Source organism: Trifolium pratense, linkage group LG6 (assembly GCF_020283565.1).
Source record: "Trifolium pratense cultivar HEN17-A07 linkage group LG6, ARS_RC_1.1, whole genome shotgun sequence".
Lineage (NCBI taxonomy): Eukaryota > Viridiplantae > Streptophyta > Magnoliopsida > Fabales > Fabaceae > Trifolium > Trifolium pratense.
The window spans coordinates 10394495-10407990 of NC_060064.1; the positions used below are offsets into that span (position 1 = coordinate 10394495).

At 32.1% G+C, this 13496-nt stretch overlaps 2 protein-coding genes across 2 annotated transcripts; both read left to right on the top strand.

Moving 5' to 3' along the window:
* The first annotated feature begins 1209 nt into the window (after window positions 1-1209).
* LOC123892539 (syntaxin-22-like) lies at window positions 1210-4426 on the top strand. The gene is made up of 7 exons (XM_045942350.1): window positions 1210-1531; window positions 1606-1699; window positions 2431-2567; window positions 2873-2941; window positions 3118-3275; window positions 3378-3478; window positions 3986-4426. Exons 1-7 carry the CDS (start codon window positions 1359-1361, stop codon window positions 4049-4051), a joined length of 798 nt encoding a protein of 265 aa, XP_045798306.1. The 5' UTR covers window positions 1210-1358; the 3' UTR covers window positions 4052-4426.
* A 3345-nt stretch (window positions 4427-7771) lies between these two features.
* Window positions 7772-9100, top strand: LOC123889971. Its single transcript, XM_045939505.1, has one exon. It carries the CDS (start codon window positions 7985-7987, stop codon window positions 8885-8887), a length of 903 nt encoding a protein of 300 aa, XP_045795461.1. The 5' UTR covers window positions 7772-7984; the 3' UTR covers window positions 8888-9100.
* Window positions 9101-13496: the final 4396 nt, after the last annotated feature.

The window sequence follows — 13496 nt, forward strand, 5'->3', positions numbered from 1 at the left end:
ATTAAAAACTATATTAATTGTCTTTAAAATATATTTTTGAGCAAAAATATATATAAAAATAAAAAATCAATTATATAAACCAATACAAAATTTCATATAAACCCTCTTATTTTTAATATAAATTAATATTAAATCTACTATTTCACTATATTTTAAAATATTATCAATCATTTAATTATATATAATGATACTTATCATAATTATTATTTTTTATTTATGAAAATATTTTAAATGTGTATTTTAATCGAGCCCATAATTAAATTTTGGGTTGATATATTTTCCTGAAAATCGAGACTAATAAAATCGGGATAAAATTTCACCAAGTGAATAATTGATAAGAAACTTCAAGAGAACGAGAGGGAGGTAAGTAGATAAGTTATTTGGCATATTAAATTGGAGAAAAGGGAGTAAGTAGTAACGTTGCTATTTGATAGGTAATTTTCAGAACACGAGATCACGTGATAAAAAATGTCAAAACCACCATACTTTTTAGTTCAACATTACTCATGAGCAATATTTTTACCAAGTACAAGTATGTATGACATCTAACTCTTATTGAAAATAAATAAATAAGGGATATATTAAAAATTTAAAAAAAAAGTGATTTGTGACTAAAATTGTAACTCATATAATGAAAAATAAGATTTTATACAATAACACAATTAAAATAAACTATGATACATCATTTCAATAAAAAATATTTTAATTCTGAACAACTTTTTTTGTTTTTACACATATATAATATTGAATATAACCATATCGTAAAAAGTATTTAACAATGTATTTTAATCAAATGTGTGATTATACTTATCACAATTATTATTTTTAATTTATAAAAATATTTTAATTATGTATTTTAATCGAACCCGTGCAACGCACGGGTTTACCCCTAGTTTATATAGCTGATGGTTGAGATATTAAAATACCTATTTAAGAGCAATTTACAGAGACATAGATCAATGTGGTGGTTCGCTCCAAATTAATGATTATTAAAAACAAAATAATAAATATATTTTACTCAAAATACATATATTAGTTAATAATTTCTAACCTATAGCATATTTCAAATTTAAAAATCAAGAAATATAAAATTAAAGGAATAATTAAAAATAAAAATTGTTTTCTCATTCCACAAAAAAAAAAAAAATTATTGTCTTCTCAATTCAATTTTTTTTTTTTTGAATATCTTAATGAAGGAAACTCCAAAGACAGATGGGTGTGGGGACTGTGAAAAGTATGTCGTCGTCACTTTAAGCTGCCACCATCCAATTCGTTCAACAATTCAATTTATTATTAAACTTTTCGCATTTTTGCTTTAATTTCATACATACTTGAGACTTCAGAAGATCACTTCAGCTATGAGTTTTCAAGATATTCAACATGGCTCCAATCCTCCTTCTCGTCGAACTCAGTCACCGTCGCAAGCTGTTGCTGCCGGAATTTTCCAGATCAATACCGCCGTTGGTACTTTCCGACGACTCGTTGATTCTGTTGGAACCGTTAAAGACACTCCAGAGCATCGTCAAAAACTGTAAGTTACATTTTTTTTTAATTGTTTTAATGTGCTTTGTTTAATTTTATGATTATGCTGTGTTTGGTTGGTAGGCACAATACGAGGCAGAGGATATTGCAGCTTGTAAAGGATACTTCTGCTAAGCTCAAATCTTTGTCTGAATCTAATCGTGATGCTAATGCCAATGTATGCTTAATGCTTCTTCCCTAATTTTATTATTTTTTGCATATTTGTTTATTTCATTTATTTTTATTTATTTTTTATGTTTAGTTAGTGACTATGAATTTTGATTGCCATTCAAAAAAAAAAAAAAAAAAAAAACTATGAATTTTGATTACACACAATTGATCATATCATTACATAGAAAAGATTAGGAAATAATTTGACTACTAGTTTGTATTTATTTAGAAATTTTAATTTTCCAAGAAAGTCAAGCCTTGTTGAGACATTGTTGTCGATCGCGGAAAATAGTGGTTGGTTCAAATTTTGTTAGGCAATACTGCTATAACGCCACAAATACTATAGCTGCTATTTCACAATATTTTTGTACTAAATAGCGTATTGCATAACTACAACAGATTGGTCAAGTAGCCTAGTGGCTTAATTCCGCCCTTTTAAGGTGAATAAGTGGGAACCCCGGCCCTTGCATATAAAATGCGATATCCCTACCAATTGAGCTAAGTATAGCAAATTATGTGATAGCGCTATATCTACTTCACATTGGGAAATTCGTTAAGTATAGCAAGTTATGTACCATAAGTCAATTGATCATAACCTTTGTGTAGTTTTTCTTGGTCTTGCAATTGAGTTTTGAGTTTTTGGTTATGTGTTTTTGTATAGTAGTCCAATGTGTTGTTTCTTTTTCATTATTGAAAATTAGGAATGTTGGTCCTAATGGCTGAAATTTGCTTAAGCAGGCTAATAAGAAAATTGAAGATGCTAAGCTTGCAAGAGATTTCCAAACTACATTGCAAGAATTCCAAAAAGTTCAACAGCTTGCTTCTGAGCGCGAAACAACTTACACTCCTGCTGCCTCAACTTCTTTACCAACAAGGTCAACCATTCTTTGTATTGATGTAGAATTAATTGAGAAAATTATGCTTTTAGTCCTTAAAAAATTCAGAACTATTCAACTTCAATTCCTATAAAATCTTCATTCATTTTTAATTTCTTTAATCTCAATAGAAACTTTATCTGAGGCTCAATATTTAGGGACTAATGCTGATGAGTGTTGATTTTATAGGACTAAAAACTTCAAATTATGCATACCTTCTTTTTCCAGTTATCCTTCGGATTTCCTTATTTATGTACATTAACAAATATTGAGCTCTCCTCTATCATTTGTGTGCTTGTAAACAGCTCTGGCCCTGGTGAAGAATCAATTGAGATAGACGCCGAAAGCCAACCTTTTATCAGAGGGCAGTTGAGGTTAGTCTGCGACATTTCAGCTATTACCCTGGGCCAATTGAATTCTTTTCGATCTTCATTTTTATTATTGTAAATTTATTAAAGACTTGTATCTTTGTTAACTCTTGATTTTAGAAAGGTTCTGTGGGATATTTTTGTATGGTTTAGATTTGTTTGATCAGTGAAATAAACTGCAGGCAAGAGATAGTTCTATTGGATAATGAAATATCCTTCAATGAAGCCATGATTGAAGAAAGAGATCAAGGTCTTAGAGAGATAGAAGAGCAAATTGGAGAAGCAAATGAAATATTCAAGGACCTTGCTGTTTTGGTTCATGATCAGGGGATTGTTATTGGTAAATAAAGTTACCATTGTAAAAATAGAAATATATATATAGTTATCTTGCTACAAAATTTAGCTAGTCCTTTTGTTCAATTTGTTTGCGTGGTTCTTGCAGATGACATTCAATCAAATATAGACACTTCTGCTGGTGCAACATCTCAAGCTAAGGTCCAGCTAGTCAAAGCTTCCAAAAGTGTGAAATCCAAAAATAAATTGGTGAGTCATAAAGATTTGAATATAATGCTGTAGTCAATTTCATACTTGATATTGCAAATTATTTCCAGAATATGATTGTTTTATCTATTTGCACACTACACTATACATAACATCTACACACAGCTCATTTGCTGCTGATAGAAATATGCCAAACTTGTAAGAGATGCAAGGGTAGTATGTACGGTGGGAATAGGTTAGGCTTTGCAAAGTCTGAGTCTACTATGTAAATATTGGCCTGAGCCTGACCTATTACCCGTTATAGGCCCATTTTTAAAGCACGACTGGCTTTTTTGAAAGTCTACTTCTCTACTTTTATTTACTAAAGCCGCTTTCGTAAATAGGACAATGAGATTAACGTTCTATTTTGAAATCTGATACGACCTTTTATAGACTCTGAATTTATATGACATTCTATTTAAATTCGATTTATAACTTCAATTTAACTTCTGTGTTAAAACACTAGCAAGTAAACCATTCTCATATATAACTTTGATTTCAACATTGCAGTGTTGGTGGGTGCTTTTAGTTTTTGTGGCGGTGCTGGTGATCTTCCTCATTATACTTCTTACTTAGTTTGGAAGGACTATATATATGCTGGACTTACTCCCTCGATATTACTTTTTCAAGATTGATTTAAATTGATGAATCTCGTCATATTCTGTTAATTTCTAAGTGTCTTGTGGTGTGAAAGATTGTTTGGACCAAAAGAAATTTGTTAAAAGAGTGTATTACGGCTCTCCACATCCAGCAGCCAGCAGTTTGATGTCTTAAGTGAGCATTAGCAGGTGGAAGTTGGAAGAAGTTACTTTCTGCAAAGCGATTTTAGGAAAATTATTCTGTAACTTTATATAGATTTGTATTATACAATCTGTAGTTGCTAGTTTGCAAACCATGTAAAACAAATTACCAAAGTTTTAATAGCAAACTGCGTGTGTGTATTTTAACATTCATGCTCAAGCCATCTATCAGAAGAGATTATGGGTTTACTATTGGGATTGGATTGCCTCAAATGTTTCTCTTTAATATTCTCAAATTTTTATCTTTAAATCTCCTATCCTCTTTTATTTCGTTGGGACTTCTATCTTTTTTATGAAGTTAATGATTTAAGTGACCTTCATGTTCTTTGTTCGTAAATGAACATGAAGATTATGCAAGTAAGACAAAGGATGGTGGATCGATGGAAGATATATTCTGTGAACGGTGATGTTTGACTGTAATCCATAATAGAGATGAGATGAGATGATATTCAATAGTTGAGGTGTCTAAGATGCTGGCGGGAATGGATTCTTGAGCCCCTTATTTACCGGACGCCAACCTAATAAAGTACCAAATGCTTAGTTCACCCGAGAGAGACCTGCGGGGCATTACGAGATAAAAAGGTAGTACATGTAATTACTCGAACAGTCAAGTTCAAAAAATTAGAGGAGTTTGGTAACAAGTTTTTTTTACTAGTTTATAGCTTTTTTTTTAGATGTTATTTTAAGTAACTTTTGAGCTTATAACTTTTTACACTTTATTCATTTTTACTCTTTATTTTAATAACTATCCACTCTAAAAAAAACTACTTACTATCAATTATGTTATTTTATATTTATTAATCACTTTAAAAGTTAATTTTACCAAACACTTTAATTTTAATTAGCTAGTTTTTCAGCTATTAGCTATAATCTAGCTTTTCAGCTATCAGCTAGTTTATAGCTTATTTTTACCAAACAGACCCTAAAGTGAATAATAAGAAGAAAAAAAAAACTTAATCTATATATATAAATCCTAGATAGTTGTCCAATTGTCTATCTAAACCCTAATCCACAAACCAATCAAAACCTTTCATTTAGCCACATCACTTACATCCATTTAATGTGTGGTACTAATTATAATTATAATTATAATAATAATAATTATTATTATTATTATTATTATTGTTTTGGGTTTTTATCCATTTTAATTTTTTTTAATTTTATTATTTTGTGTATTTTATTGTTTTTTGTTCAAAATAGTTAATGTTCAAAATTTGTCTATTCTTTGTGTATATAAGGAGTTGGTCGATTGTTAGGACTACTTCCTAATGTTAGTAAAAAAAAAAAAATACTAATGGTTGGTATGCACCGCATGATTTTTATCATATTCGATTTTGAGTATGAGTTAAGTTGGTTTATCGTTGCTCCAATGAGTTTCAAATTAATATAAATGACAAATTCAATAATAAAGTAGTTTATCCAACTCATAATCATGCCTTATTCAACGTCAATTGTTTTTCATGGTCAATTATATGTTGTCATTTCCAAAGTTATTTTAAAGAATGAGTTAAAGATATTGCTAATCAATGTTAACGAAGAAAATACCAAAGTAACTTCAAATGTGATGTATAAATAAATAAGTTTTTTAAATGTATAAACACATATTTAACATCTATATCACATTTAGATAACTTTTATTGTTACTATTATTTTGATAATACCAATTATTTCAATTTTAAATTACTACTTATACAAATAATTTTTTGACATTATAATATAAAATAGAGCATAAGACCCGTGCATTGCACGGGTAATATATATATAATTCCTAGATAGTTCTCCTACTATTTATGTAAACCCTAATCCACTTAAGCAATTGAATTTTTTCCATTTAGCCACGTCAGCCACTTACAATGCCACATCACTTATCTCTACATCATTATCATCTCTAGACTTTATCTACTTTTCATATACCTACATTTATATAGATGACTTTTCATATTGTCCACATTAAAACATGAGGAACTTATACTAAAGAGCCACACTTTACTACATATATTCCATCGGTTGCAAAAAAAATTTCATACATTTACATCATGCATGCTCCATAGTTAATGCATTAAAAATTCTTTATATTTTATTAAATTGATCAGATTCATTTTTAAATTATTCTTATGCACTCTATACCTATATGGCTATATAAACGGTGCATAGATATTCATCATTTTCTCGGTGAAATGTTGTGATGGTTTTTATCTCCACAAATCCATTTCTCAAGACATATACAGACAAGTGTATATATACTATATCAATTTAAAAATATTTACCTTACTTTTTCCATTATTATAGAAAACATTTTTAGTTTTCTCATGCTCATTTACAAACCAAAATGAAATTTAATCTATGCATTGTTATAACAAGTGTCTAATTTAGTATAAAACAGTGTTCACACCCGTGCATAATAAGAAGAAAAAAAAAACTTAATACTAGTTAATATTTCAACACTCAAGTCACTCGCTGTCACTCTCTTATTATAGGAACTTTTTACAAAAATGAATATTAAGAAAAATTGTTGCAGTAATAAAATATCCTTTCTATTTTTTTTTTTGACTTAAAATATCCTTTCTATAAATGCATTCATTATTAACTTTTTATATTCTAAGATAAATTGATAGTATTAGTAAAATGTATATTTGAAAAAGAATAATAAGTGCATCTAAAAATGTGTTTTTAGGTACCATTGTTTTTTTGAAAAAGTCTTATAATTAGGAATTAAGGGAGTAATTTTTTTAATAAGAAAGTATATTAAATTTTTATGTGTCTAAATATTTGGTAGAAATTTTTTTATTTTATTTTTGGAGAAACCGTTAATAAAAGTACTGAGATATAATTAAGGGTCCGTTTGGTAAAAATAAGCTATAAGCTAGCTGATAGCTGATAAGCTAGCTGATAGCTGAAAAGCTAGCTTATAGCTGATAGCTGAAAAACTAGCTGTTTGAAATTAAAGTGTTTGGTAAAATTAGCTTTTAAAGTGGTTATTAAATATAAAATTACATAATTGATAGTGTGTAGTTTATTTTTTAGAGTGGGTAATTATTAAATTAAAGGGTAAAAATGGAATAAAGTGTAAAAAGCTATAAGCTATAAGCTTAAATGCTACTTGAAATAGCATCTGAAAAAAAGCTATAAGCTAGTACAAAAAGCTTGTTACCAAACACCTCTAATTTTTTGAAACAAGCTTATAAGCTCATATAATAAGCTATAAGCTAGCTTATTTGTGTTACCAAACAGAGCCTAAAACATTGAACTCAATAGATTAATGTGTTCCCCCGACGAATTATTGAGAAAAATTTGAGTTGAGAAGAATCCGAGTTTAATTTCTAGTGAGGACAACTCTTGATAAAAAAGAAAATACTGAGATATGATTATTATCAATTCATTTTTCTTATAAAAAGAAGGAGATTAATGTAAATTTCTTTTATATATCCAGAGAAAAAAAAATTAGTGAGATATGAGATTCATAAATATAAATACTAACCACCTTGTCTTTATTCCACTTTTTGAGAAAAATCGAAAAAGAGAATCCCAAACAAAGTGTGAGAGAGGGAAAGAAATCAAGATCAGGATCCAAAGGAATGATCCGTCCCTTTCCATTATTCCTCTTCACCACGCTTCAATCGTTGACAAAGAAACCATGAACAAATAATCACTTCTGGTCTTCTCCTCCCTCAATTTCATTCATTACTACTTCAAACACTACTAAGCTAAAATGGGGAGCTTATTATATCAAGCACTATCATCAACAGCACTTATCTCATTAGGTCTTTACCATCTAATCTTCACAACCCTAAACTATCTCAAATCCCCACACACCTACACATCCAAACCCTACCACCCACTCCCTTCAACAAACCACCCTCGTCTCCGCCCAATTCAACTCTACTTCATAATCTTCTCTCTCTCCATCGCCATCTTTCACCACCTCATCCTCGCCACCGATTCCGATCCTCTAATCAAAGGCTCAACCCCCGTCCACCGTCTCACTTCTCTCCAATCCGCCTCCCTCCTTTTCCTCTTCTTAATTCTCTCAATCTCTCTCCTCCTCCCTCTCCGTCTCCCTCACGACTTCTCTTTCTCTCTCCTCTCTCTTCTCTTCCTCCTCCATTCTTCTCTCCAAACCTCTCTCTCTTCTCTCCAAACCTCTTCCCTCGAAGCCAAATGCGATTCAATCTCATCAACTCTCTCCGCACTCTCTTCCTTCCTCTGTTTAATCCTCGCTTGTTTCCCTCGTCTTTACCCCGCTGATGCTGCTCTCGCCTCTACCTTTTGTTTACGTGGACTCTGGGCGCTTCAAACCGGTTTAATTCTTTACGCTGAACCGTTTATTCCGGAAGGATGTCATCGCCTTCTTGATGTTGTTAATGGTGTTGAAGGTTCGACTCAATGTGATCTTGACGAGTCTAAGTTTCGTGCTCTAGCGATTCTTGATCTAGCTTTTGTTGTTCATGTTATGTTGGTTATGATTATTGTTTTGGTTACTTATGCTCTTGTTAATGCTACTGTTGGTGGTGTTAGAAGAGTTGGATCTTATGAAGCTTTGCCTACTTCTTCGGCTACGCCTACCGATTCTAATCATATTCAGATGAAAGCTTTGGCTGGAACACAGGCTTGAATCTTACTCTTTACTCTTATTAGGAGGTTCTTAATTTTTTCAGATTTATTTGGTTTTGATTGTTGTCGTAGGGTATGATATGTGATTTTGAGCAGAGTTACTTACAGTGTGTTTTTAATTGATATTATTATCGGAAAATGTAGGGACTTTGTGAATATACATCGAATGATTATTTCATGAGAATTAATGAGATCATAGTGTAGTTTCTGTTTACTTTCAGATATATAATAGTTAATAGTTTTCGTTTATTTTCAGATATTTGTTAGTTACTGGTGTTGCATATTCCTAAAGACCTTGATTGATATATGGAACCTGGCTTTTTTGTTTTTATCAATTGACTTGATTGGTATTTGATATGGTGTAGTAGTGTGTGTTCTTATTCTGTTATGAAGTAAGTATTAGCACAGACACGACACTAACATGTTGACACTAGTAATAACTTGAGAAAATGGAATAATTGAATATAAACATGTGTCAGTGTCTAACACCGAACACACCTTCAATTGGAAGTATCGGTGTTACACGTATTTGAGATATGATTTCAGTGGTTATACTGTGTTGCTCTTATCTTTTTCTCGTTCGTCTTGGACAATTCATCTGCTGGATTATTTGTTTTGAATTTGTGTAGTATGGCTTATCCGGTTTGGCATTGATGCTTTTGAATTTAATCCATTGTGGCACCAAATTTCTGAAATGGTTAGATGAGTTCCTGTGTCTCACAAATCTTGTCATGAGGGTTAGTTATGTTTTTGTGGGACTTGGATTCACTGAAGTTTGGATTATCCCTCATTCACGCAGTCATGCAGTCTAAATCATTCAATCTTAATTGGATGATTCACAAATGTTTGATTGCACCAAATCTATTTATTCTTTTGTGGGAGGAAAATATATGATGTGTAATGTGTCGGTGGTGATAAAATTATACAATCCATTAGTGCTTGAAAATTTCAAGCTGTAGAGTCTAGGTTGAGCCAGCTTGGAATATGACTGCTTCATACGCAGTAAATATTGATAAGCAACACATCTAATTTTGAGGGTAAATGAACATAATTGAAGTTCATGGATTCTGTGTTCTTCAACTACCCTTTCAGGTGGATAACTCAGGCTGTTCTTTCATGGACTCTCAAGTTAAATTGAGGGCAAGAAATCAGTACATGTTTGGTTTTGCATTTGAAATATCCCAGATTATGGTTTCAACGCAAGTTTGTCTTTTATAGTTGTCCAAACCTTGGTTTGGAATTCAAAATGTCAGACCAAATACATTCGTAGTGATTTATCCAGCTTAAGGTCCTATCTGCCATTGTTTTCTCTTTTGTCTGAGGTTGTTCTAGAGTCCTAGCTTGGAGTTTACATAGGTTCTTTTTGTACACTCTCCATGTTAGTATTTGTGTGTTAGACTGTTGGCATGACTGTGTCTCTTAAGTTTTATATAGTACTGGGTATCATAGTAAGTAAAGGGTAAAAAAAGAGTTTTGAATTATTTGATTATGTATTCATATTCATTACATCATAGAAAGATATGTTCATACATTACAATTTATCATTATAGGTTAAAAGATACGTTGGCTTCAGTTGTGGAGCATGGAGGTGCATAGATTGCTGGGCCTTATGCTCTAGCTTATAGATATGTTCAGTGTTCCTGTGTTCGTCCTTGATTTCCAGATGATTAGCGTACAATGTAGATAATTCAGCCTATTCTTTCATGGTTTCTCAAGTTAATTGGGGACATGAAATTAGTACACGGTTTTGGGTAGCAAAATTGTCTTCTGTAGTTTTAACTTGTCCAAACCAGTGTTATCGATGGTGAACCATGGTGAAAAAGCCAAAATTCCGCCATATGGCGCCACCATTCTTCACAAATTGGTCGCAACAGTTGCCAAAAAACCGCCATGGCCGACAATTGACAACACTGGTGCAAACCATGGTTTTCGATTCCCAACATCAAACCAAATACTCTTGGTGGTTTTTGAGGTTAAGGTCCTTTCTGCCATTCTTTTCCCTTTGATCTAATGTTGTTTTGTAGTCTTAGCTTGTAAATTACTTAAATTCCTTTTCTACGGTCCACATTGTTAATGTGATGGCATGCAAATGTCTCAACTTTATGTATTATCATATATCATAGCTAGTAAAGGATCTCAAAAGATAATGAGTTTGAATTATTTGATCAGGTTTAATGTTATTGCTGTTTGTTTCAATGTTCCAGTAGCTGAACACAAGGTTGACCAACCTATTATTTTTTGTATTTCTAACATAAGATAGCATCATCATTCAGGGACGTGCAATAAGTATCCCTCTGTTTCATGTGAGACTGAGACCACGTGTTCAATATCTCATTTGTGATCCACATCCACTGTCATGTTTAAGCACATGGAATGCATTTTTTTGAGGGATATATGGAACTGTATGCATCAAGTTGTGGCACAAGATTTGTTTAATTGATCTTTAGAGCATGATCATAGATTATAGAATATAGATTGTTGGGGTGGAAATTGTTTATCCTTCGCAAAACATTTATTTTTTCGAGCAATTTGGTGCTTCCCTATGGGGGATTCCACCCTCAAACGCAAAGTTTGTGGCTGACCGATATGGCACATCATCATTTAGCTATTGCAATTCTTTTTCTCATTGCCGGTCATATGTATAGAACTAACTTCAGGATTGGGCACAATATAAAAGATATTTTAGAAGCGCATATTCCTCTGGGGGTAGATTTGGGCGTGGTATCATATTTTCTCGTTGCTTCAGCATTTCGTCTTGTTATTTCTGTCTAGATCCATTCCATATGATAAAATTTTGAAAGCACTAGACTGCTTGATTCATCTTTTCAACTGAATGGTGTTGTGTCATCGTCATTTAACTGAATCATCACTAATGAGCCATTTTTAACATGTTGTGCCGTAATTCTATTGGACAATTGTGTGATTTTAGTCCTCCAAATTAGCCATTTTTTTAATTATAAAATGCAAAAGAGTGTGAACTCCGGGGGCCAAAATCACACAATTGAAATTTGGAGGATCAAAATCACACAATCCTCAAACTTAGAGGATTAAAATCATACAATTGAAACCTAGGGGGCCAAAATTGCACAATTGTGAAACTTAGGAGTTTAAAACTGCATTTAAACCTAAAAAAAATCAATGACAAAAAATCTATTGTTGTCTTCCCCAAATCTCCAAGAGTATAAGTTGCTAATCAAACAGATTCATATGCATATAAAGCATAACAGAAGCTTGAAGTTTCCGTGCCATTTACCTTCTTCAACCTAGAGAAAAAAACTCTTTGAAATTAGTATCTGAAGTGTGATGCCTCAAAGCTACAACACCTTGACGGAAACCAATCTGTTGCAATCCACACATAACCAATATGTTAGCATCAACTACCTCCATTGATCAAACTTTGAAAGAAACCAATCTGTTGCAATCCACACATAACCACTAGTCATCATTTCGAGATTATTTGCAATAGAAAAAGTAGCCAAACCATTATCAAGATTAACATGGAGAACGAAGACTCTTGATTCCATTAAGTTAATACTATTTAACATGTACTGATATCACTCTTGGCGACTCCAGGAGATAATGGAGCTCCGAGTACTGAAACACCATTTCCATTTCTAACAATTGGAGCTTTGGAGAAGATAACATTCATTTAAGTTTCTTTTATTAAGCATATTATTTGTGTAGTAATAATGCCATAAATTAATAGTTAACAAATATAAAATACTTAATTAATCATAATCGTTTCAGTACCTGTTGAACCACAACCAACACCAGTTGAACCTCAAATTAATACTTCCTCCCCTTCCTCCTAATCAAAGGAGGAAGCCTAATGCTAATAGTTCTACTAGGAGGATCACTCCGATTTGGATAGATTTTAATGAATTAACTTATGTAGAGTAGAGGAACCCACCACCACATGTAAACACTGTCATCAATGTTACCGCTGCGATACTAAATTACACCGGATATCTAACATGTTAGCTCACACCAAAAGCAGTCAAAAGAATCCAACAAACATGCAAAAAGATCCTAGGCAAACAAACCTTGTAAGTGGGGAGGGTGGGCTTTTTTTAGTGCCACAAAGCCAAAGATGATGTTTTCTCTTTAGGCCCCCCATGGTTTTTTCTCCCTGGATTTTACTTTTTTGCCCTTTAATTAAAACTTCGGTTGCTACGAACCGAAAATTTTTTGCCTTGAAAAAAAAATTCGGTTTCTGTTAACCGAATTTTCCCTGAATTTGAACTAGAAAAAACTTTAGTTTCTGCAAACCGAAGTTTTTAGCAAGGGCAAAATTGGAATATTTGGGGGTATAAAAGATACATGGGAGGCCTATAGAGAAAACATCACCAAAAATTTAATATGAAAGGTGACGAACATGCATTTAGAGTTGTAGAAGGTGAGAGAGGTTTAACTTGCACATAGAGATTAAGCATAGCACTATTTTACTGTTTTATGTGTCTAAAATATTCCAAGTTCCAACCATCTATATTCCTATTGACAGAACTTCATGATAATCTTTTGAAGTAGATTTCACCAAATGCAAATCAATAATAACAAAATTTGCATTGTATTTGACGTGATGTTGTCGTCCCATTTGCAAAAGATGAACT

Excerpts from the sequence above, each read along its gene's own strand:
- LOC123889971 (XM_045939505.1), top strand. The coding sequence starts at position 7,985 with ATGGGGAGCTTATTATATCAAGCACTATCATCAACAGCACTTATCTCA.
- LOC123892539 (XM_045942350.1), top strand. The coding sequence starts at position 1,359 with ATGAGTTTTCAAGATATTCAACATGGCTCCAATCCTCCTTCTCGTCGA. Across the intron at positions 1,700-2,430 it reads ATCGTGATGCTAATGCCAAT|GCTAATAAGAAAATTGAAGA; the intron begins GTATGCTTAATG and ends TTGCTTAAGCAG. Across the intron at positions 2,568-2,872 it reads TCAACTTCTTTACCAACAAG|CTCTGGCCCTGGTGAAGAAT; the intron begins GTCAACCATTCT and ends GCTTGTAAACAG.